Source organism: Alosa alosa, chromosome 6, assembly GCF_017589495.1.
Source record: "Alosa alosa isolate M-15738 ecotype Scorff River chromosome 6, AALO_Geno_1.1, whole genome shotgun sequence".
In the NCBI taxonomy this organism is placed as follows: domain Eukaryota; kingdom Metazoa; phylum Chordata; class Actinopteri; order Clupeiformes; family Clupeidae; genus Alosa; species Alosa alosa.
Genome location: NC_063194.1, coordinates 10,980,820 through 11,007,906, shown reverse-complemented (window position 1 = coordinate 11,007,906; position 27,087 = coordinate 10,980,820). Strand labels below are relative to the sequence as shown.

General features: G+C 42.6%; 1 protein-coding gene across 3 annotated transcripts; it reads right to left on the bottom strand.

The window, feature by feature from the left end:
* Positions 1 to 239: 239 nt before the first annotated feature.
* Positions 240 to 26,482, bottom strand: nsfa (N-ethylmaleimide-sensitive factor a). Of its 3 annotated transcripts, XM_048246741.1 has the most exons (23): positions 26,360 to 26,448; positions 19,559 to 19,576; positions 15,594 to 15,679; positions 12,253 to 12,352; positions 11,796 to 11,835; positions 11,513 to 11,679; positions 10,600 to 10,707; positions 10,434 to 10,509; positions 10,053 to 10,208; positions 9,483 to 9,682; positions 8,965 to 9,130; positions 8,726 to 8,800; positions 8,021 to 8,208; positions 7,473 to 7,568; positions 7,029 to 7,185; positions 6,676 to 6,809; positions 6,404 to 6,470; positions 5,157 to 5,236; positions 4,649 to 4,783; positions 3,780 to 3,893; positions 2,939 to 2,994; positions 2,568 to 2,644; positions 240 to 1,569 (listed from the first exon to the last, which is right to left on the bottom strand). In XM_048246741.1, the coding sequence occupies exons 1-22, from the start codon at positions 26,369 to 26,371 to the stop codon at positions 2,614 to 2,616; spliced, it is 2,262 nt and encodes a 753-aa protein (XP_048102698.1). In that variant the 5' UTR covers positions 26,372 to 26,448; the 3' UTR covers positions 240 to 1,569; positions 2,568 to 2,613. The 3 variants fall into 3 exon arrangements, with proteins under 3 accessions (XP_048102698.1, XP_048102700.1, XP_048102699.1); XM_048246743.1 differs by lacking the exon at positions 19,559 to 19,576 and having other exon boundaries at positions 26,360 to 26,482; XM_048246742.1 differs by lacking the exon at positions 2,568 to 2,644 and having other exon boundaries at positions 26,360 to 26,447.
* Positions 26,483 to 27,087: the final 605 nt, after the last annotated feature.

Genomic DNA, 27,087 nt, shown 5'->3' with positions numbered 1-27,087 from the left:
TTCTCTCTTACCTCCATTGGAATAATGCATGTTACACTGCAACTCTCAACCAAAATTCATCCAGGCTAATTGTTTCTGCTAAATACCCCCCTTCCCTCCTCACGTGTGTTTATGTACTGTAAACATTACAATTACATACAAAAGGAATGGGCCTAGAGTGGCTAAAACAGTCACTACACAGTTATTATGAGGAAATGGTTGATTTCAGTTGAGTGCAAAAATAACATTATTTTCCTTCATATGTGTGCCTGTGCTTTTATTGCAATAATACATCTGCATCCTTGCCATACATCTTTAATGGTGATAAAGTACTCTGGTTAACACACTTGTTACCAAAAAAGAAGAAATAAAAAGATCATAATTAAGAACATGAGGTCATTAGGCAGGCAAAAACATGGACAAAAATACTCACAGTGTACACATACACACACCACACACACACTGATTAAATCTTCCAACACACTGCATACACACATGCATACGCATAAACATACATACATACATACATACACACACACACACACACACACACACACACACACACACACACACACACACACACACACACACACACATACTGTATACACACACAAACACACACACCAAACCTGAACAGTCATCCACAGTACATGAGTACAAGATCGAAATCCAGTGCAGAACTAATTCACCCTACGATACAGTAAAGGTTGTTCTCTTGGTTAAATCTCACTAAATGTATAAGTGTGGTATTTTTTCCAAACACTGACTTTTGACATTTACATTATGCAGAAAGTAAACTCTATATAAATACTGTACTTGACCCAACTGCCATCTACACAGGAGCAAAACATATAGGTCTGATATGTATACAGAGGCTATACATAAACAAATGTCATTTAATGGAATGAGATCACTGTAATGTGTCCTATGTACAAAAAAAATAATAAATATAGAGTAGATGGATAGTTTGCATTTACACACATCACAGACAATAAATTACATTTCCACTTTACACAAACTACAGGCCTTCTCTGATTGTATTTCTAGGTTAGTTTTAAAGACTTACATCTCATATATGCATAATGTATATATATATATATATATGTATATATATATATATATATATATATATATATATATATATATATATATATATATATATGTACATATAGTACATATATGGTATACTTTGTCATACTGTTGCACACCTCCTAGGCTCAGGATTCACAGAAATGTGCTGTATCATTTCTTTCGGACTATAGATAGAAACATACATTAGCAATAGACACGGCACACAAAAGCACAAGACGACACTTGGAGATTGATATTGCATTAATACCGACAACATGGAGTATTACTGCTCTCCCACTGAAGGTGTTTGTCTCTGAAGTGTGTGTGTGTGTGTGTGTGTGTGTGTGTGTGTGTGTGTGTGTGTGTGTGTGTGCTGTGTGCGGTGTGTGTGTGTGTGCGGGTGGTGCTGGACTGTAGCAGGAACAATCTCGGTCTGCCATCATAAACATGCATGACGGGGCGCCTCTCTGGCGGGATGGACCCCCTCTCTTCTCCTCTTCTGTCTCCTAGAACTGGCCACTGCAGGGGGGAAAGGAGAGACGTACAGTAAGCGGGTGTTTCTGTGTGTGTATGTGTGTTCATGTGTGTGAGAGGGTGAGGGTCTACATACTGTACATGCCTGCAATGACTGGTTTGCGTGTGTGTGTGTGTGTGTGTGAGTGCAAGCGCGCTTGTGAGTGCACGCGCGCATGCACGTGTGTGTGTGCACGTATGTGGGCGTGGGCACAGTCACTAAAATCCAAACGTGAATATGTGTGTGTGTGTGTGTGTGTGTGCGCGTGTGTACATGTGCATGTGTGTGTGCGTATGTGTCAGTGTGTGCGTGGTTGCCTCCATGTCTATCTCTAGCCTGCCCTCACCGATTCTAAACTCCTTGAGAACCCTCCTCCCCTCTAAAGACAGGCCCTCGCACAGCAGAGCATGGACACTTTGGGTGGCTGCCACCTAGGAAGATGACCCCATGAGTATCCACAGTCAAAACCCGTCAGCCTTTTATACTCACACTGACACACTGAACAGTGTAGAGCTCCCTCTTGTGGAGGCACAGGCTGTACTACAGGCTCATTTATTTTTTTCTGAAGATTTGTTATGTGCAGCAAGTCTATCATTTTACGTGTCCTGTGCTGTGTGTGTGTGTTAAGAGCCAGGGATAAAATTACTAGCAGTGAACTCCTATGTGGTGTTTACCATAATAGACTACTACACAAACAACAAACACAAGCTAGGGCAAAAAGACAGACATATCACAAACATGGACATGGAGGCCTACTGGAGACATGAAGGCCTTTGGAGGCCAATGGAATCAGAAGATGCTATTTTGATGGACCAATGGGACTAACACAGTGTATCCACGGAAACCATTAGGAATACAAAAGTTCTTTGACTGTAGCAAGAACATAAAAGCAACTAATAAACTATTAGCAGCTAAGCCTGTCTATCAAATGGGGAACTATAGCTAATGTTAGCTGTGAAACTAATGCAAGAGCATATCAATAAGACTTCACCCGCTCTCTTACCATACAGGACAGATTTGGCTGAACAGTGCAGTGCGACAAAAGGGACTTATACTCGGATCTGACTGCCGTCGTCCATCCTAGTGGGATAGAATAGATGGGCATATCGACCAGGCGGTCATTTTTATATTGTCTCAAGATCATAAAGTAGAAAACTGCCAGTTTGAAACCAGTCATCATGGCATCTGCTGTGGAACATGATTGCACATAGACACTGTTTCTTGGTAACAAAGAGCAGTTTGTAAAACAGAGCTAATATTCTGCTGAGTCGCAACAGTGCTTCAGAGGTGGTAGGCCTAAGAGATAACGATTTGATGAGAATGTGATGAGTCATGGTCAGCTAAATAACAAACAGGCTAAATGATGACACTCACGCCCCCTCGTCTCTTAGCAGCGACAAGAACTTGCTGACTCTGTAATCCTTGTCCATCTAGAGAGAGAGAGAGAGAGACACAGACAGACAGACAGACAATTAAATGTAATTGCTTTTCCAAGTGGATTGCAGCATTTTAAACAATATATTAAGATGGCATCGACTCCAAACCTGCAAATACTGTACTTAACTAATTACATCATTCACAGACTGTACACATGACAATGCATACACATATTTCAGGTCCAAGAAACGATAATGGACAAGGATATTTAGTGAAACAATGGTACAATGACATCAGTATTATAGACTGAAATCCCCCACTGATGAGTGTCTATACCAGTTCTATACCTCGCAACTTGAGGTGTGCCGTGTGGAAAACCAATGCATGTTTTTGAGGAAACCAATGCATGTTTGTACAGGCTATTTTTAAAAGCATAAGTAACACAGCTTTTTAATCAGAACGGATTTAGATAGTCATAAAGTGGTTGTTATAGAGTAGCCTAATAGGCTACAGATCTATTACGCAGCTCAGTCAAAAACAAGTGAGCAACTACCTATCGCTAATACCTATCAGCCCATAGACACTCTGTATAGAAAAAATGTGGGTATACTGTAAGAATGTACACCCCTGTTATAGCCTATATTATATACCTATATTATGTGTGTGATACTTCATAGTGAAGGTCAGTGTGCCTTGGTGTTTTGGTTTGACCCTTTGCCCAAAAAAAGGTTGAGAATCTCTGGTCTATGTGAAGGATCTGATTGCAAATTCAGACAGGTATATTGCCTCTGTTATTACAGAGATGGCTTCAGACCTCACTCAGCCCGGTCTGGCTCACCTGTAGGGACATCTCGATGAGCATGAGGAGCTTCTTGATGCCGATCCACACCCTCTTGCCCTTCACCTCCCGGGCGATGTTGGCCCGCTCAGGCTCCGAGAAACTGCCCAGGAGCTGGAGACCACATTCAGAACAGATAGATAGATAAATAGATACTTTATTGATCCCCAAGGGGAAATTCAAGGTCTCAGTAGCATACAGACATCACACACAACATGCACTTACCGCAGAAATAATATACATATAAAAATACATATAAAAAAACTCCACTGTACAATAGAGACAGTAGAAGATAAACATGATACTAAAATACTAAATACTAAATATACTATATAAACTAAATCAAATATCAACATAGTGTGCTTAAGGATGATCAAGCATGACAGGGCAGGGACTGAGCCTGTAATTCAATGTGCATTGTAAGGTGCTCTATGAGAGTGAGTGTCATGGTGATGGTGAAAATAAGTAAGTGCAACAGTGCAAGAATAATGTTTAGAGACCAGCGTGAAATAAATATGGACATATAAGAGAATAACGTATAATGTAGACAAGGTAATATAAAAAAACTATATTAGTGCAAGAATAGATTGAGGTAATAGGGTTACAGCCATTGGTCAAGTATTACGTATAAGGTATTAAGCGAGCCATTAAAGTACGGCAAAATCCAGTAACATATAAATAAATGACAAGCACTCATACACACACACACACACACACACACACACACGCACACACGTGCACACACACACACGCGCACACACACACACACACACAAATTGAACAGATGACAGGACAGAGAGACAGAGAATGAGAGAGAAAGAAAGAGAGGGAGAGGGGAAAGAGAAAGATGCAGAGCCAGAGTGCCAGACCTCCAGAGCCTCCACCAGATGTTCTCCTGTGGAGATGTTGTGCACGTGGATGGAGGTACTGAAGGCATCCAGCATCTCCATCTCCTGCAGCACATCCTTACGGCTGGTCGTACCAATCACCAACAGCTTACGACCCTGAGGGAGACAGCAGAGCACATGAGCCCAAGAACACACACACACACACACACACACACACACACACACACACACACACACACATACAGGCACACAGGCACTCATTCACACATACAGTACACACACACACACACACACACACACACACACAGACACACACACACACAGGCACTCATTCACACATAAAGTACACACACACCACACACACACACACACACACACACACACACACACAGAAACACACTCACACACACACACACACACACACACACACACACACACACACACACACACACACACACACACACACACACAAGTACTTGCTCACACATTCACAAACACACACACACACACACACACACTATATACACACTTTTGGGGGAGTTTTCTTGAGCAGAACAAGTAGAGCCTGTAGAACCAAGTTGGAGAACCGGGGACCAATTGGAACGTAATCTGTGGGATGACAGTGGCCATAAGAAGATAAGTACCTTCATCAACATCTTGATAGATTTATGCCACCCTACTGCTACAGCATAGCTCCTGGTCTACAACCAACCCAAAAGGACACATGTTACCCCCGTTGCTCATCCAGCTACACTGGCTACCTATGACCGCCCGCATCAAATTCAAGTCTCTAACGCTTGCCTACAAAGCAGTTTCCGGTTCGGGTTCCTACTGAACGCCCTGGTACAGGCATATGCTACTGTACCTCCCAACCGTTGCGCTCCTGGTAAGGCTAATCAGGCCAATCCAAATTTTTCTCATCTGTTGTTCCTCATTGGTGAAACGTGCTACCAGTTCCTACTAGAGCAGAGGCATCCCTCTCCATCTTCATAAAAACTCCTAAAGACCCAGCTCATCAGAGAATATCTCGTCTCGTAGCACTATTTACAACTAGCCTTGCTAATTCTAGCACTTATCACCTGACTAGAACTGACTCCTGACTGTATAAAAACAGCCCTCACTGCTGCACTAATTTGTTCTTATTGTACTCTACCTTTTAAATAGTTTTAAATTGTTCTAGAATTGTTTTTGTTTTGTTTTTGTTAAAAAAAAAAAAGCTTAAAGGAACCATATGTAAGAAATGTGTTTCAATTCATATTGTCATTTAAAAAGTGAAGTTGCAGCCCTCAACTGATGTTGATGTTGTCATGTTGTGATTTGGCCTGATGCGCCACCCTCCACCTATCTACTAATCACAAAGTCAGTAGTCAGGAGGGGGAGGGGATAAACCGCTTTACAGTAATTTGAAAGTGATTGCAGTACTAGTTTTGGCCACAATCTTACAAACGGTTCCTTTAAAACTGTTTACCAAATGTAATGTAATGCAAAGTAATAAAATATTCTAAAATCATGTTGCAGGTGTCACGTCTCAGGTAGTTTGGGTTCTCTAACTGTGGAATAAACAGAAGTCTCTGATTAGAACTCCCAGCAGACACTGGTAACCATGCCAACCACTGCCATGGGGGACGTGGCACACTTTGCGGTTTGTTTCCTAACTCAAGTCCTTAAAAATATCATTTAACATTAGTAATACAATTTGTGTTAACATTCCTCATTTCTTCTATCTATAGTCAGTGTGAGTGTGTTTGAGGCACAAAGACAGGCATGTTATCTCACCCAGCAAACGCTCAATGTCATCTACGACCACACAGCTCAGCTGTGACTTGCAGGCATCATCAAAAACCTGTAGAAACAAAGCAATTACAAAGTTAGAGACATCTAACTGGGTTCAAGACACAGCCATGTTAAACTGGCTCTGATCACAGTTAGAGTCTGTGAAACAGAAATCGAGTGACTATACTCATATTTTTTATGGACATTGTCTTTTTCCCTTCCAAATTTCACAGAAGTTTATTTCATAGCTCAGTTTCCCCTCCAACATGACTCACTTTCTTGATGGCCTGGCACTTGGAGATCTCAGAGTGACCGATCATCTTATCTGGAGAGCAGATCTTGATGAAGGGGAACTCTGAGTCCTCTGCAATCTTGGCAGCCAGAGCGGTCTTACCACTGTGGGGTGGCCCTGTCAGTGAAGCATGGAAACAACATGAGGAACAGAGGAACAACATGTCATTTTAAAAAGGATATAAAAATAAGAGTATGTGTATATGCATGTGTAGGTGTATGTGTATGTGTGTGTGTGTGTGTGTGTGTGTGTGTGTGTGTGTGTACTGTATGTGTGTGTGTGTGTGTGTGTGTGTGTGTGTGTGTGTGTGTGTGTGTGTGTGTGTCTCCTGCATACCCTCCAGTAGGACGGTCACCAGGGGCGTGCGGTCACTGTTCTTGGTCTGCTGCACCAGCAGTTCACCATCACCCAGAACATGGCTGACTGGGTCACCCCATTTGATGATGCCGTTCATGATGTAGCTTGAGTAGTCCTCTTGGTTCGTACCAAAGGCCTACAGCATGGACAAACAGTGGAGCAGGAAAGTTGACCCCCGGAAACCACAAAATCACCAAACAGTATTGACAGTACAAAAATGTTTTCTGATATGTCCTTTTGCCTGATACCCTTCAATGTATGCTTTAATGTTTTAGACTAAATGTATAGCTTTGACTGTCATTACATAATTATTAATACAAATTAAATTAGACTGTTAATTAGCTAATCATATAATACATATAGGTGAGAATGTCAACAATCTAATGACTGACTACATGAATGAATGAATGAATGAATGCGTACAGGCTTGATGTCATTGTTGAGAGATCCCATAAAGTCATCCCTGTGAACTTGTAGCTTCTCAGCGCGCTCCATGTCCACTTCCACTGTGGACGTGGCCTGTAGGAATCAATGACACCGTTAAAATATCAGTGACTGAAATTTCAATATTTCAAAAGACTATTTGTGTTGGAGAAATTTGACAAATAAATTTAAAGCTGGTATTTTAATGATTGATATATCTAACAGTATGGATTTCTGTGTCCTAGGGAGTGAGTGCAGGTGTAAATAACAGTAAAAGAAAGTAGCATGTGGACAGGTTGGCTCTTACTGCCAGTGTTTTCCATCCCAGTGTCCATCTAAGACTTGATCTTATCTAGACTCATCACTTGCAACAATAGGTAGGTGTGTTATTTACCAACAGAAAAAGACAGATTGACAATTTCTATAACTTCTTGATTGATTCATTGATTGATCAATTGATTGGTTGATTGATTGGCAGACTAACTGACTGATTGGTTGGTTGACTGATTAATCTTATCACGATTTAAGTTTGGCCCAAAGTGTCTGACCTTGATGTGGCGGTTCATGGCAGTGGACTGGGCAGCTCTGACAAGACCCTCTATCTCAGCACCACTGTAGTTCTTGGTCTCAGCTGCGAGCTCTTTGATGTCCACATCACCGGCCAGCAGGTTGAACTCTACCATCTTCTTCGTGTGAATGTTGAGGATCTGGTAACGACCCTTTTCATCAGGAAGACCTGTCAGAGAGGGACGTGAAGTTATATATAGCCAAAGTCCTTTTAGGCAAGTCCCTCCACTCGGCGGTCATATTGTAACGCTTTTTGGGTACCTATCGGGCATCTATTTCGGCAGAAATGCGCATGCGCAAGGCATCATGACACCAACCTTTCTCCAGCGGCAAGATCACAACACATAATTGGCACGATGTATTAACAACACATCACATGATTGGCACAATGTATTCACATGTCAACGTTTTTGCCGTGGGAGGGGCGGGATATGTGTAGACAACTGCCATATTGGCGTTACAAACTAACCCCATGCAATTCTATGGAGAAGTTTTTGAGTGCTGTGTCTCCTCATTAGAAAGTCTCTGATATAGCTTTGACACATATGTTAGTTCCGTTATCTAGTGTTAAACACACACAGATCTACATATTTAAGTAAAGAGCCAATATGAAGATGTTTTTACAATTTTCCCAAGATTTTCCCACAATGCATCATATATTCAAACACAGCGTTGGTTAGACTCACCAATTTCCATCTTGACCTCAAATCTGCCAGGTCGCATAAGAGCATCATCAATCAAGTCAGGCCTGTTGGTCATGCCTGACAGAGACAGAGAGAGAGAGAGAGAGAGAGAGAGAGAGAGAGAGAGAGAGAAAGAGAGGGGTGGTGAACAACGGGAAAGCAAAAACTCAATGAAAAGAACTCCAGAGATGATGTATAAAAGACATATTGCTGATATCGCTGATTGCACAGTTCACACGTACCGATGACCAGGATGTTGTTGAGCTGCTCCACGCCGTCGATCTTGGACAGCAGCTGGTTGACCACAGTGTCGTGCACGCCTGTGCTGCTGGCGCCCGTGCCTCTCTGCTTGCAGATGGCGTCCAGCTCGTCAAAGATGATGATGTGCAGGCCGCTGTTGGCGCCCAGCTATTAGGAGCAGATACACATGAGGGGTTTACACACACAACAATAACAACAACAAATACTCTGAGTTGCGTACAAATGATGATGTTTACTTATGAGTTGTTTACCAATGACAATGTTTACTAAAAGTTGTGTTGTCTACCAATGCTAATGCAAGAAATATCTAGTTATTTACATGCTACATTACATGTAAACTCATCGTAGACAAAAGGGCAGGGAAAGGATGCCATTTGGGCTGCCATTTGTATTTAAAAAAAAAAGGGGTTGCTGGTATGTTAATTGTAGTCAAACCCCTCCCAAGATGTAGTGAGGGGTCTATGGTATCCTATGGTGTTCTCTCATGTTTGTGTCTCACCCTTTTCTGCTCTTCCTCAGCATCTGCGAACAGCTTCCTGATGTTGGCCTCTGACTCTCCCACATACTTGTTGAGGATCTCAGGGCCGTTGACTATCTTGGGCTCGCGAGCGTTCAGCATCTTGCCGATCTGCCTGGCCATCAGGGTCTTACCACAACCGGGAGGACCGAAGAGCAGGATACCCTTCACGTGCTTACAACCTGGGAGAGAGGGAGAGAGGGGGATGAGAGGAGTGAGAGGAATGAAGAGAAGAGAGAGAGAGATGTAAGGAGAGAGGGAGCATGTGTGAGAGAAAGATGAGCAAGAGAGAACATGAAGGACAGAAAGAGTGAACTTAAAGGGATGGGAGGTCATCAAGGTCAATGATGCTCTTCAACTGATGTTTTTCATGTACCGCATGAGGTAGAACAAGGTGCAAACATGTGCTCTACGCTGATGAAAATGATAGAAGATATCTATCCACCCTCCAATTAGAAGTATGAGAGTAAGTGAGGGAGAAAACATGGAAGTCTGTGAATGTCTAACACAGGCAAACAGACACACAGCACACAATGAGACTAGGCATCTCACCCATCTGTTCCACAATGTCTGGGGGGAAGACACGAGAGGCGAAGGCCCTACGGAAGATGTCAGAAAACTCCTTATCCAGACCACCGATGCCCATACGCTCAAAGTTCCAGTCGGGGTTAATGATGGTCTGGCGAGCCTCTTTGGTCTTAGCCTTGCCTGAAGGCATCAAAATAAAAGTCATGACAAGGATATTATGAGAGGATATGTAAGATATTAAGATATTTTTAAATGATCAAGTACTCTACCTAAACATTCAATATTCTTGATACAACAACATAACAGTAGCTTGTTATATGCTGTAACACATATAATACTATGGTGGTAATGTTAAAATATTTGTTCATAACAAAAATATATTATAGAAGCATTTGTCAAACCTACCCACTAATGTGAGTGAGGAACTGTCTGCCTTCTCGAAAATCACTTGACTATTGCCTACCAACAGGCCAATCTCAATCTGCAAGAAGGAAGGAGTGGGTCATTAGGTTGGGTTTGTGCTTACAATGCATTTGCACCATGTCTTGTCATGAAGCTTGTAGTAGCCTACCTTTTGTTTTTTCCCAGATGGTGCCTCCCCTTTCAGGATGCTAGAATCCATGGCCTCTATATCCTTAATCATCAAGCCGAAGAGTTTGTCACAAAAACTGAACACCAGCTGTGGGGATGACACAGATCAGATGGTGTCAGAGGACACACAAATGCTGAAATGGCAAAATATTGCATAAAAACTAGAAATACCCTCCACAATATGGTTTGTCTGAGCAGCCACACTAGACTCATTTATCTATAAAACACAGCAGTCATCTAATGGCTTGATCAGATTACACATTTCAGCCACGATTTTGTCATAGCCGACAAAATTCCAACGTCGTGCCGAGTATAAAATGCAACAGCGCCGAAGGAGGAACGTGATGTATTCAACAACCAGCAATTTATTGTCTGCGACGTTCAAGAAGATCACGACCAAAGATTCTAGAGCGCTACACGCAAGATGTATTACTGGACGGAAAACACGTTGGATATGTTAAAGTACGTTCTATGACTCTATGGGCGTAACTGATCTATCTTGCTCTACTCTAGAATCTTTGATCACAACCAAAAGTCGAGCATGTCAGACTTTTTGGGGAATCTCCTACAACTCACCATTGTGGAAGACAAAAAAAAATCATATAATCTGACCCAGCCATAAAAGAGCATGTTTTTGGATGCACAATAACAGGATACTAGTCTGGACTGGATTAAATTAGCTTTTTTGTGACACTAAAACAACACTAAGTATCACAACATCAATATGTGGCTCAAGTCACTAATGATAAGCCTTATTGAAAACACATCATGTAGTGACAACACTACCAAGTAGATGTACTGTATATAAGCTTGTGATATCAAGGAACACAGACATGTACTGTCAGGTCCCATGCTGTGCTGTATCCATACTGTATTTCTGTGGTCATTTATACCTGCTGGGTCACAGAGAAGGACTGGTTGTTGAACTGCTGAATGAACTCGCTGGCCATCTTGTCCGAGTCGTAGGGGCTGGTGTCTGTGCTCTTCTTCTGGAGGAAGTCAATCTCAATGGTAATGAGGCCGACGCACTGCCTAGACTTGTCAAAGTTGTAGTTGGCCACTAACAGACAAGAGAAAGACGGACAGACTTGGTTAAATGTGGGGAAAACGTGACCCAAACATATCGTGTGAGAGATAGAAAATAACATGAAGAGTGTCAGTATGTGGAATTAATACCTTCCACTTCTTGTCCGATGGATAAACCAGCCCATTTTCTCTGAGGGAAGAGAAAAAGAAGAATAAAGAACACATAGAGAGGAATACCGATAAAGAATACCAAACACCATCAATGTCACCTATCGTGCATGCACCTAATTACTAGGCCAGTTAGGCATCATCTGTTATGTGGTGTTTATCCATGGGCCTAAGCACATCCAACCAGGCTTGTCAGATGTAGAATTTGGGAGATGTGTATTTTTTACCAGCTGTAATATCAAAATGGCACCAGAGCTTGTCCTGCATCTCTCCTGGCGTGAATAGATCTGAACACACACACATACACACACACACACACACACACACACACACACACACACACACACACACACACACACACACACACACACACACACACACACACACACACACACACACACACACACACACACACACACACACACACACACTCTCTCACCTGGGGCAAACTGAAGGCAATAGTGCCGGGCGTCACAGTGTGGTGGCTCTTTACTGTAAACACAAACTTGTGGTTGGGCGTGGTCTTCACCGTCACATGCCTGCAGGAGGGAAAGGAACAACAACTTTGGAAAGTTCTTAAAGTTCTCAAAGGCTGCTGGATCCTGGACAACAGTTGAGTCTAGATCTGCTCTAGGGCAGAGCCAGAATCCAGTCACAATCAGATGCTGCTTAGTGGCATGCCTGTAAGGATAGTGCATAGAAAAGTCCTTTCACTTGAATTGCTAAGATTTCCATTCATGTTTCTTAAAATCTTAAATGTTTTCACACAGATAAACTCTCTCACACTTTACAATCACAACAGATAATTAGACAATATGAATGTGTATTTGTGTGCTCTACAATCTTGTTTAGTGTTTCAGCTTGCCATGTACCATAGTTTTGAAAATGAAATCAAGGGTACAGTATGACACAGTATATGAGGGAGATGAATACCTTGCCCATTCATATAACACAGTTAGAAATGACTGGTTTACTTGTGTACAAGGGCAGCCGTGGCCCACTGGTTAGCACTCTGGACTTGTAACCGGAGGGTTGCCGGTTCGAGCCCCGACCAGTGGGCCGCGGCTGAAGTGCCCTTGAGCAAGGACCTAACCCCGAGCACCGCCGTTGAAGCAGGCAGCTCACTGCGCCGGGATTAGTGTGTGCTTCACCTCACTGTGTGTTCACTGTGTGCTGTTTGTGTTTCACTAATTCACCGATTGGGTTAAATGCAGAGACCAAATTTCCCTCACGGGATCAAAAAAGTATATATACTTATACTATACATCAATGTAGTTACACTAAAAACATCATTCCTGGTTACACACACACACACACACATTTGAATGGTATCAGAAAGACTTCTTCACACAGACACACAAACCTGCAATCTCTCCCAGTGCAGCTGCAGTGGGCACACACCCCCTCAAACACACATGCCTGCAGTCTTTCACAGTCCTGTTGCAGTGGACAAACAGTGCTGACACACCCCACACTCATGTACACATGCGCACGCGCACGCACCAAGCACTGCAGACCGCACCTCTTCATCATCTCAGTAATGAAGGCAGCACATGCTCAGAATGAATTGTAAGAGGCCAGAATAAACCAGGCCCAAATCATTACAGAGTAGTGTATGAACTACACACTACATGCCCAAAAAACCATGTCCTAAATGAAAACATCTGTCAACTTTTAGAATGACCCACATGGTAGCTGTTACATTTCAGTGAGTCTTATTTACAAAGCAGAAGAGTCCTGATGGAATAAGTCAAATCATCCTGGTAATGCGAGCCATGAATGGAGCATTCAGACAAACAGGAAGTCCCTGATACAACCCTCTCCTCTCGTCACAGCCGCAAAGGATTGTGGGTCTGGTTAATCTCAGATGAGCCAGGGATTATGCTCAATGGGACAGACAGGAAGGGCTGGATAGCGAGAGGGATCTACCATCATTCAGCTGCAGACGCTCAGAGTGGATTGTATTTTTCTCTCACTAGGAATGTTTTATTCTAACCATCTTTACAATTTTTCAGTGGTAAAATCAATATTATTGTTGTTCAAACCCACAGGCACACAGACACACAAACATAAACATATACACTTTTAGACCCACAATGGCTGCCTTGCACTACTCCACTTGTACACTTGCACACTTGCAACTTGTTGTTGTTGTCCTGTTGTCCTGAACACTTCTGAACACACTTCTGCTGCTCTTACATAACTTGCACCACTATGCCACTTGCATACTTAGGTCAAACAAAACTACCTCTGCCATTTATTGGCCTGACTTTTGCACTATTATATTGACTGTCTACTGTATGCACAATTGCACAATTTCTACCAAATTTTGCTGCTCTTATTTCTTCATTGTATGTGCCTTCTTATTTTTACTTTTTATATTGTTTACTTGAATGTTATGTTTGTCTGTGGACCTAATTGGTAAAATATGTCTTGTCTCCACCGTGGGATTGTAGGAAACGCAATTTCGATCTCTTTGTATGTCTTGACATGTGAAGAAATTGACAATAAAGCAGACTTTGACTTTGACTTTGATACATTTGAAGATGCAAACAGAATAAAACAAACACATATACAGGTTTAATGATTTTATAGACAGATTACTAACTAGCAGGTTTAAAGGAGAAAGTCAATACATTTTCCTTAAAACTTGTATTTTCCTGTATATACTGTATATACATGTTCTGTCTCGGTCTAGAAGACTGCAGTGTCAGCAGGAGAGCGTGAATAATGGATCAGGCATTCCCCGCTTGGGAGACTTGGCATAATAGGGGACACCGGAACAAATACACACACATATGCAGCACATAGATACTGTACATACACACACACATGCCCACATACACAGACACAGACACAGACACACACAGACACACACACAGACACACACACACACACACACACACACACACATACACAGTGTCTCTATCTGTTTCACATGTAGTAGATCAGGAGGCACTGCGGCAGCTGTTGTCAGTCTATGTTAACGTCCATTCTGAATCAGCAGTTCAAGGACATGGGCGCACGCACACACACACACACACACACACACACACACACACACACACACACACACACACACACACACACAGCTATAGCCTTAGAGGGAAAAAAAGGAGGAAAAGGACAAAGAAAACAACACGGGGCAGCAGACCCTCTCAGGCTGAGATTATATTATGTCATCTCTGTGATGTTTGATTTCATGTCAGATTGGATGAATTTGAAGATATGTATTTGTTGATGACACATTCAGTGCTTCCCTATTTTAAGCGTAGACAACAGTGCCCAAGAGAGGAGGTGTGTATATATTAATAATTAACTGAACTCTCACTGAATACTGAGTGCACACCAATATATCCAGGTTAGTGCCCACAACAGGTCTGTGTCAGATGAACCTTCACTGCACCTGATACCTGGACTGGACCGCTTCCAAATCCGGTTTTGCTCTTGCTGGGCTTGGGCCAGTTTGAGGTCCGTTTGGACCTATTCTGGCGTCAGCTGAAATGTATCAGGAAAGGCCAGTTTGAGATCCGTTTGAACCTATTCTGGCGTCAGCTGAAATGTATCAGGAAAGGCCAGTTTGAGATCCGTTTGAACCTATTCTGGCGTCAGCTGAAATGTATCAGGATAGGCAGCTGAAACTGTAATAGATGACACATCTGGGTTCAGAGTCAAACATAAACTCATTCTTGAGTGTCACCAGTGGGAGAACAGCGAACGTTACCGTACGGAAACAGTGTGTGGGTGGGAGGAATAAAGCAGTAAAAGAGTATGACTTACTGTCCAGACTGCAGATCCTTCTCACTCACCACGGCGCAGTTGGTCAGAGAGAGTTCGTCTGTGGGGCATCGCGCCGCTTGCATTGTCTAAGGGAAAGGGAAGAGGAGGGGGAGAGGGGGCAGGTGAGAGTGGAGCAGAAGGGCAAAATCAGTGTAAGGGAGTTAGAAGAGTAAGGGTTAGACTACGTTCTCTCCATCTTTCATCAGCAAGTCCATTTCCAAAAACTTCCAGAAACGTTACAATAAAAATATTATCACCCCACAATGGACATCTTCGTGTACCACATGCTGAGGTGAAAAATAAATAAAAATAAAATAAAAACCAAGTGCGCTAGGCTAGAAAGATATCAACTCAGTGGGGGTAGTGTACTAGTGGAAAGCACATTTTTGTGGTCTTTTATGCTAATCAAAGCTGACGAAATAATGATGGCCGCTTGTGATTTACATTCACTTGATTACTCAGTTTGATGATTATTTTCTCCAATATTAACCCAATAGAGTATCTACAGTTCATACGTGTTCTATGCTCTGCATGAAGATATACAGTAGTCCTCAGTGGAACTTAATTGTTTAGCTCTACAAAGTAATCCCATAATGACTTCTCCGTGTGATATTCATGACTCATTTGTGCAGTTACAAAACACAGAGGCACTTATAACCATTAGAAGCTATCATAGGCTCCTGAACAACCATTGCTAATGACTGTCTATGTGGTAAGGAATTACTTAGACAGTTAGTATTAAACTGGTTTGGCTTTATCTGTCGAATATGAAAATACTGTATGCATGTATGAGGAATAGAAGACAAACGTTTGGCTTCAATAACAATATTTTTTGTTTGAAACTGAATACAAGGAACAGATATTTACAGATCATAGAAACACACTTCCAATATAAACTGTTGGTATGAATGTTATATTCACAGCAGTGCAAAAATCAGTCTCCTAGCAACACAGGTCGACCATGCATACCATCAAAAAGAAAGCTCATCATTCTGTGATGACACGGGTCTTTTATACACTGTCACAATCCTGTTCTGAAGCAAACTGGATGCCATGGCAACAGCTGATATGGGGAGGCATCGAGAGGCAGGCAGAGAATGCAGCAGGAGCACCACACCTTAACCACACACCTCGAGCTGCCAGCAGCAGCAGTCTATCACAGGGAGCCACACAGCCCAGAGCTTCCCGCTAAACACCACAACAACACCGAGGATGCACAGCACGGCACAGCATAGCACCACACCAAAGCAGAACACAGAGAACACAGTCAGGCAGAGAGCAGCGCAACACAGCACAGCAGAGCACAGCAGAGCAGAGCATCATCGACACAGACAGTCAACCCATCAAAGCAAGCCACACAGCACAGTGCTGTCACACCCATCGGCCAAATAACGCTGGGTGCAAAGCAGAGTATAGCAGAGCATAGCACAGCTAACACAGAGAGCATTCAGAGACACATGACATCCCCATCAGGATGCATGCAAACACACATGCTACATAAACTAAAAGAGCTCATGAATGGCAATGGGCAGATGGTCTGAGAGGTGAAGAGAAGCAAAGGACAGAATAGAACACATGGGAGGGTGGGGACAAGCTCTATAACACCACAGACGAATGGACACAAACACAAATGCAGGCAGAGCAGCAGACAGAAGCAGGAAAATCACAGAATAATAGCATTCATTATACAGAATTAAAAATAACAGTGAAACTACAGAACCAGTGACAAACGGTTAGGGAATACTATGTCCCAGAGAATGCAGAAGAATTAGAACCATGCAAGGGCGTTGCACATGTAAAATCAGTTTATGTCCTGAGGAATTTTGCACTTGCTGAAAACCTTGGCCTGGAACCTTATATGTAAAGCATTAGAGAGAGACTGGACCAGGGGTTTCCAACAGGTAGCTCGCGAGCTACCATTAACTCCCCACCTGTTTCTAAGTAGCTCTCCAAAAGGTTTGAGGAAGATGTTCATAAATCTGATTACCCAGTCACTTGGCAAACCTTTAAAAAGCATACATATCTTATTCTGCGGTTTTGGGTAGAGATCAGCCATGTGAATACATGGCATGGCATGCTACTACTAACATAAAATCTCGGCCATGTCCATTTTGTCAAAGTAACTGTCGGAGGAAAAAGGCTCTTGACCACGTCCATTTCGTCAAAGTAGCTCTCAACTAGACTAGACAGATGTGATTTATATGGAATCTGAGCCATGTGCAATCTTGGACCAACCCACTGAATGCCATGATGAAATTAGACCACATGAGAACATTAAGCCGGCTAATCTATAGGGATAGTGAGATGGTGGCATTATTTTCCTTTCCACAACATCAATGTTTTTAAATACTGGATCATGACCATGTTTTTTTATTTACCTTCTATCTATCTAACAACTACCAGCAGAAACGATCTCACGCCTCATATTTGTCACATAATTTAACATAGAGGCGAGCAATGCTTAGCCAACATATACAACCTGACCTTTATTCTATTTACTCTAATTATTATATCTAGATAGTTGTTAAAAGAATCACCTCCATTGTAACAAAAATATCAGACAGAGAGGACTGAAGACTTCAGTATCCTCGGTGGTAGATAGAGAACGTCGCTGCAGTGAAACGTGTGCTCTGACTGCCATGCCAACAAGACTCTTTGGTAATATACAGTTTCTATGACATATAGACGTTCAGGAGAATGGAGGGAAAAAAAATAAAGAAACGGCAAAGTGGCTTTGAAATGGCTTGTCATAGAAAGCCATTTAAGACATAATGAAATGGAACATTCTGGTCTGTTCTGATGATTCTATTGACATGTCTGAGTGAGTACTTCTGTCTCGGGAGCTGAGAGCACATTTAATCACTATGGCAGATTAAAATGGGAGCGCAGGCATTTCTTGACTGCATGTGTGCATCTGCACTTAATTCTGCAAATAATTGCACTGCACTGGTGCACCTTCTTGGTCACTGTGGGTTAATAAGAACTGGGTGGGGAGAAGGGGGGGCATGTGTGCCATTATAGGGAATCTCTGACCTTACAGGAATCTCTGAAAGGCTTGGGGCTTCCAGAGCAAGTCTATCATCAGACTGCACTGAGACACTAGACTGCCAACATGCCAGAGAAAGAAAGAGAGAGAGAGAGAGAGAGAGAGAGAGAGAGAGATGAGGAAGAACAAGAGAGGGAGGAGGAGAGAGGCGATGAGTGAGAAACAAAGAGAGAGGAATGACCCTGCAAGGTTGTCAACATAACAGAGATACAGGGTGAGAAAGTAAATAAGAGAGAGAGAGAGAGATGAGTAAAGTAGAAAGTGAGTAAAAGAGACTACAGAGAGCAAGATAAAGAAGGAGGTAGAGGCAGACGGAGTTGAAATAGAGGCAGAGTCCAAAGAGAAGGAGAGAGAGTTAGAGTGACTGTGCAAAAGGTTTGCACTGCAGACCTGGCACCAGGCCCAGAGACCTAGCACAGACAGACACACTGAACAGTCTCTAGCTCTACAGCCAGGCAGAAAAGACATCTTTCTGCTGAGCCAGTGGGGAGGAAAGCAGGAAGCAACCACCACCTTGGGACACCATTCAGCCACCAACCAACGGCCTACACTCAGGCCTACGCTCCAACTAGGCGTTGCAAGTTGCTTCATGGATTTGCAACACCACTTTCCTAAGGCCTCCAATGACAGGCACTGCTAACGAAGGTTGGAGGTGAGGGTTAGGGGTGGAGGTGGGGGAGTTGGGCGGGGGCAAGGGCAAGGGCAAGATGGTGTCAGGGGGCAGTTCTCTGCCGTTTTTCAGGGGGGGGGGCAATGCAGCTGCAGCTACTGTCACAGAAGCGAACTGTCCGAAAAACGACCCACCAACCAAACAACAGAAAACAAAAACCACAGGCTACGGAGTCAGAGCAACAGGCGTCCGGCGCTCTAGAACAACAGAGAAGGGTGGCTGACCTCTCGGTCATGGAGAGATACATACCTTGAAAAATATTACGACCTGGTGGGCCGACCAAGGCAAGCAAGAGGGAGGGGAAGAGGACGTCAGACACAGAATAGAAACAGCCAGGACCACTGTGTTTAAAGGCTTGTATGGGTGGGGTGGTGGTGGTGGTGGTTGGAGGGTGGGGGCAGTTAGGTGGAGGGGTTAAGGGGAGAGGTCCATTCACATTCAGTAGAGCTGTATAGAGTGTAGCATGAAGCATGCGAGGCAGAGTTGGGGTCATAGCCTTGGGTAAACACATGCTCTCTCGGGCCAGCCGGTGGGTGGCTTTGGCCAACACAGAGGCACCCTCCATCTTGTCCTTCTCAAAGTGGGCAGGCCAGCCAACGTTTCTCCACGCCCCTGACCCCAAATCTGAAGGGAAGAAAGGGGCACACATGCATGTGGCAGATGCACAAATGTCACAACACACGTATCAAATGCTCTCTGTCAGTCAGTCAGTCCTCCGACAGCACTTTAGAGGGCTCGCCAAGAACTTCAGTCTGTTTTTGATTAGTCATTTTTGGAAACACACAACAATCTGTTTCTTTCGTCAAAGCAAAGTGACATTCAGCTGATGTGATACAGCATATCAGTGTTCTTTCCACCAATTAATCTGCTAAGAATCTCTATAGATTTTTCTTAAATGTCTCAACTCATACAGGCAGGCTACACCAGGCACGTAAATTAAGCGCTCTGTTCACTGAGTGTAAAAATAGTATCCCATTTGGTGTAGCCAGTTCCATTGATTATAACGGAAGCTAATTGCTGTAGCATACACTCCGCTAACGGAATGCTTCACCAGTTACCAGCTACATGCCTGGTGTAGCCTGCCTGTTATTTAAGTATGATCCATCTACAAATATTTTTGCAACTATGCCATGTTTTGTATCCTCTGAGACTGTGTATGTGGGATATTCTGATCGACCTAATCTACTTGCAGAAAACCTCTGTTTATAGTTGCCCATTCCCAAAAACTGTTATGCAAAACCCCTGCTTATAACATACTGGCCCTATAGGTAAACACCTCACAAATTAGTCCTACTTGTCCACACCATGATGACAAACATCTACTGCCAAAGACCCTGTAGTACATTTTTAATGAGGCTGAGTCTCAGGGGGAACGTCCATTCAAGTAATTACAGGCTGCACCTTCAGACAGCCAATCACAATGACTTTTGTTTTCTGTAACTCCAGTGTCCTACAGTCTTTTAATCTAATCATTGTTACATACTAAAAACAGGACGTGCATGGAAAAAAAATAAAATGATGATTCAAAAGACTCAGCTAAGACAATCTGCATGTTATAAGAAGCCTGCTATGCCTACACAAACAGGAAATTCCACAACAAGAATAAGCCCATTAATCTATTCAGAGGAATCCCCTTGGATCCAAGATTCAGTCTCATAGGCCGATCACCCAATACTCATCCACTGTTCCTCGCCCCGCCCCCCTGCCAAGCACTGGGCTGCTCCCTCCTCTCTGATTCTCATTGGTCACCAAGAGGACACCGTGAAGGTCGTTCCTTGATTGCTGTCAGAGAACAGAGAGCAATCTAACAATCAGTCATAAAATGGGTTTTGCCGATTATTTTCGGCTATTAGTGCCTCCTCCCAACACATTTTGAATTATGGATTGCCTTCTTTTGTTCAGGAGCAGGAGGTGGGGGAGCAAGAGAGGTAGCATCTATCCAACATCTGAGCCATCGTGCTCAGTGCCTGCAAGTAGAGTGCTTGGATCTAAATATAGCTGTAGCTTGGAGCTCATGCTCTGGAAACACACACACACACACACACAGGCAGATTACACTAACACATGCTCCCTGTGCTCGCTCATAGTCTACCAGTCCACACCTGTCACCATTGGCACACCTTAACACAGTCACACAGAGATCTGAATCAGGAATCAGAGGAGAAAGTGTGTGTGTGTGTGTGTGTGTGTGTGTGTGTGTGAAAGAGAGAGCAGGCAAGAGGGAAAGAAAAAACAAGAGGATGAAGGTGAAAAGAGAGATAGAGAGAGAGAGAGAGCACAACAAGGAGAGGGAGATTATGTAAGTCCTTTTCTCTACTGGCTAATGACTTCATTGATTGTGAGACCATAAAGGGCATGAGCAATATGCACACGCACGCACACACACAATTATTACTCCTTGTTTAATTCAGAATTGAATTGAAACTGAATTAATCTAATGAATCTGACATCAATATCGAAAACAAATCGAAAAAAATCCTTCTATTGCCAGTTGGTGGCGCTATACCACACACATTAATTAGGCATGTGAATATCATCATAATAATATCCAATATTTTTTATGTTTCCAACCAATTAACCAATGTGTTGTCAATGTCTGGCACACTTCCTGTTTGGTCAAGTGGTGGAGCTAGACCAGGTTGGCAGTTAAGGCATGTGGATATCATCAGATTTATATTAACTAATATTTTGTTAATACATTTCAAAACAACTATTCTGACTTTGGCCAGCTGGTGGCGCTACACCAGACAGGCATATTGGGTGTTTGGATGTCATATACACCTAATCTGATTAATCTGATGAATCTGATTGTGATATCCAACAGAAGTGAAAAGAAAAACACATTCCTTCTCTTGCCAATTGGTATTGCAACATGCCATGCATGTTAATAGGACATATGAATATCATCATCATGATATCTAATATTTTGTAAAATTTCAGATCAATCAGTCAAAGCAACATTTTTGGCACATTTCCTGCTTGGCCAGATGGTGGCGCCAGGGTAGGAATTTCACGGCGGCCACGACGGCCATGGTCGTCGTAGCCCCTAGCGTTGGCCGTGACGCCCCTTTGAAAATCAGAGGTTTACAGGCCACGGTGGCCTTGGTGCCCCCTTCTTCAAATATTCTGCTTTGCGTCCTACTAATAGCGATATATATTTAGCCTATGGCCTGTCAAAATAATCTTAGCATTCACAGCGCAAATTACACAGTGGAGAAAGTGACAGCGCAAGAAAGAAAGTGCGTCCAAATGAACCCATTCTTCTCAGTTGAACTACTCGCGAAGTAGCCTACTCATCACACAGACAGAGGGATGGATTACTGCACGGGCCTACCGGGCCCAGGCCCAGGGGCCCAAGGGGTCAGGGGGCCCTGAAGCCCAAGCCTTTGCATGGAATCATTGCCTCAATGTCAATAAATCAGGATGTAGGCTATGAATCTGAATGAATTTAGTATTGGCTATCCCCAAAATGCACCAGAATACAGGAAATCACATCAAACAAATTAAACATTTTCTGGGGGAGGACCCCCAAACCCCCCCTCCCACATATATACGACAATTAGTGGGAGGCCCTTAATACATCTGGGCCCAGGGGCCCGAAAGTTCATAATCCGCCCATGCACAGACATCACAAGTATCACATGAAAGAGCTTTTTCTCATCTTTTAAACGATGTTAGCCGCTAATTGCTGTGGTGAACGGTTCGCGAGAAAAGTAAATAATATCATTCAATTTAATCATAAATTCTACTGAAGGTTTTGCGTCCATCTCCCTACCCATTCATCTCGGTGGAATACTTCACGAACCCTTCGTTTAACATATGACAAACCATATATCAGAATAAACAGCAGACCTTACCGAACAGAAAGGTGTAAAGCAGTCCCCTGTACAGTTAGCCGTTCCAGACTAATCCCGTTTTGAATTTGCAGTAAATTTCAACATACATGAATGTCTCCAAATTTGGGATTTAAGTTTTACACTGTGTTTAAATTGTTCCACATTATTTCATAACGGGCCAAATACAAAATAAATATTACAATGTCGCCTAGATATCGGTAAATCAGAGGACAGCTGACTATAAGAGTTTGTGAAAGTAGCCTTAATGATCACAAAATGCTAAGCATGCATCTAGGCTATTTGAGTTTCTTAAAGCTGAGCTGTGCTTAAATTGTTCAATACATGATTTCATAACAGGCCAAATATAAAATAAATGTTAAATATAGCCTAGATATCTGAAAATATTAGATGATCAGATGATTTACAGTTATATGTAATATGTCATGTTTTATGTTTTTGTAATGTTTCATACAGTGATGCAGGTCTACTGCAGTGAATACAACTTTGATCATTTTTATAGCATACTACTGTATAGTTAACTTTGGCCTTGGTGCCCTGACATGTGGCCTTTGTGCCCCCCACCAAATATGCCCAACTGAAGGCCAAGTGGCCTTGCCCCTAAAATGGTGAAATTCCAAGCCTGGGTGGCGCTATGCTAGGCATGTGAATTACACGTGCGAATATCATCACAATAATGATATCCAATATTTTGTAAAGTTTCCAATCAATGAATAGGGCTTCACACCTCTCGGTGCGCAGGGTTAGGAACACATCTCTACTTAATAGATTCTCTACCATCACTTACTCTTGCGGCAGGCTTGGCTCAGGCCTTAGTAAGACACTTAAAAAGTAAATTGCTTGCATTGCAAGTCTTGCCTCTCCTTTTTGCCAGACGGCTGAGGACAACCACCCACACTGCTCGTCCTCCCACACAGAAAAGCAACACTACCAAGTCTCACTAGGCCAGGCTTTAGCAATCAGAGCACAAACCTGTAAAGGTTCAATCTAGATTGGGTAAATCAAATCCACACATCCCAGGCCCAGGACAGGGCAATTTCCGATTGTGATAGAGAGTACACGTGACGTGTTACTTGAGTAACTCTATGAGTATGCTATCATTGGAGTACTTATTTTTTCGGCCATTTTTGAAGTGACAGCCCCTGTAAGACCAAATCAAATTTCAAGGTGGAACCTTGGATTCAGCTTGTCTCCTCAATAATAATACTGGTTCACATTTTCTTCTTTTCAACCATGGAACTTAATTCCATTTCCAAAAAGGTTTTGTGTGATAGATAGATTCTACTGGATTTCATTCAGTTGAAATGCACAGGGAGCCATAGCAGTAAAACTCATTCAGTCTCTCATTAGACCACATTTGTCCAGATTCACCACTGGAATAATGGGGAACTACTGCCAGTGTCGTCTTATATAATCTGGACAAAGCTGAGTCAGTCTGTGGACACATTTTATATATATATATATATATATATATATATTGCTGCTGCCGGTGGAAACCTGGAAACCTGCGTCATCAAAAAAAAAAAAAAAAAAGAAAAAAAGGGGAAAAAATGAGAAATGAGGTTTTTACCTGACAGCAGCGATATATGTCTCTCATATAAATTTGAACCATTCAGAACTAATGTAATGCTTCAAACAACGTTGCTGGCTTAACAGCTTCAGTAGATGGTTGACAGTTACCCCCAAAATTTCACTTTTTCCCTATACATACTGACATATTTTGATACATACTCAGAGTGAGTCTTAATATGGGTGTTTCATACAGAGGACTGAGAGAGCTGGTCAGCTGTTGCCAGATATTAGTTAAGGGGATGAACTAAGATGATAAACAGGAATAAAGAGTGGACTGGACGAGGAACTGTTTGAAAGGACATGCACAAGAAAGGTGGTCATCGTCCAGTAACACACTTCATGTTGTCTTACAGATGAGGAGCATGTCATATAGGCTACATGCAGCCATTTGGTTTAGTCATTCTCAGGTGGACACAGCATCCTTGATTAGTCTATAGCACACATTTTGGTGTGGCGATGCCTGCTAGGCCTACTGCATCATGCAAGTGTAGTGTAGCCTCTGCAGTAACATGTAAGTCTGCCAACAGCAGAGATGGTAATTAAGCCAGAAGCTATGCGGGTGTTAAAGTGCACTGACTTGCCTGGGTAAAGCCAGACGAACCGGTTAGCAAATTGCTCTCTAAAGCGGGTGAATATATTGCCTTGAGTTAAGCCTCATAGCGGATTTCTGTAGCCTACTCCATTTGGTTAAACTGGTGTATCCATTGAGCTTCAGATGACGTGCCTTGGGATAGCGGATTTCTCTAGCAGTCATCTCAGGTGATGTATTTTGACATGGCTATGCCTTTATGCCCCAAAAGGCTTTTAGCCCAAACCTAATGAGCAAAGTCTAGGCTATGCCTACATATGACTGCAACAGTCTTTGGACATTCAAAGTAGCCTGGCTAATCTCTTCCGAAAGCTATGCCAAGGTTAAATCCTATTCCAAGCACCGACATTTAAAATATGTTTTATGCAAAGGCATTCCGTTATCTTGGGTGAAATAATAAACTAAGTCTGGGCCTACCTTGAGGGAAAATAAGTAAATTAAATGACATGCTTTGTATCCTGAAATGTAACCTATGTTCTATTCAAAACAGTACGCAAGCTAGATATCCAGCAAGCTGTTTGTTATGGACCGTGATGGCTAGTCTATGGCGAAACTGCATAGATAAACCGATAGCCCTAATATTAGGTCATTTCATTATCGTTAGACGTTTAAATATATAGCAATGTTGCATTTACAATCCATTGTAGGTCCTGGAATATAACGCAGTCACGTCTGAAACCGTGTAGTAGCGTGATAAGCGAAGTAAATAAGGTCTGCATGCGACCCCATAGTTGCAACAGCAATTCATGACAGTGGGCAGACATTCGCTTTATTATTTTAATAAAACAATGGAGTATTAGTTCGTTGATTAACATTATTTACAATGACGTACGTTTAATATTTTTTTTTAATGACGCACTTAAACGACAAAATTAAATGTCATTCCCGCAGAGCAGGGGGTTAAGCTTATTTAGGCTTGATACGAACCTCAATCCTAGGTGAAAAATAGGCGAGGACATTATGTCCCATGTAATACCTTAACTAAAAGGTGTTGATGGAAGTGATGGGATGTAATTTTAGATTAAAATATCTTACCCTGGCCGCCATCTTCGCGTTTGTTGATGCTTAGATATGCACCTCAGAATTTGGATTACCAAACCAGCACCACCGACGTAGTGGACAGCGACACACGGAGCTAAACACTGCGCATGTGCACACTGGCTGGGCTACGTCCTATTCGATGGGATCTCAACTACCGCATTCTACGTCGTAAAATATGACTGGACACAAATTGTAGTCGCTTGCCATTCGTTACCAACATCACTTTTCACAAGCAGGTCTGACACATACGCACACACTTGAGAGATGCAAACTGAACTGCTATGTTAGCAAAAGAACTGTGGTAAATGTATCAGACAACAATCTACTGGGACTAAGTAGCACTGACTGACAAACTCATTGAGTAGCAGGAGTCGCTGTTTACAACCATATGCAACAGTCCAGGTACCAGCACACGACATCTCGAAACTATTGAATTCATAAACCAGCCAGGTACCACCGACTATGTAGTGGGTAGAGATATAGAAGCAAAACACAACGTCCGAATTTAGACAATATTCTATGTCCCATAACTGCCCAACATACTAGCTACAGTACAAATACCTTTCCACATTTGACAAATATCAGTTGTATTTCCCCATATTTCAATGGAAACATATGCAAACTCTGTAATACTGATTACAGAGTAATTTCATAGGAGATTTACATTTTATACTGATACACAGCTGGAGATTCAAATAAATGAAGGCACAATTCAATCAGAT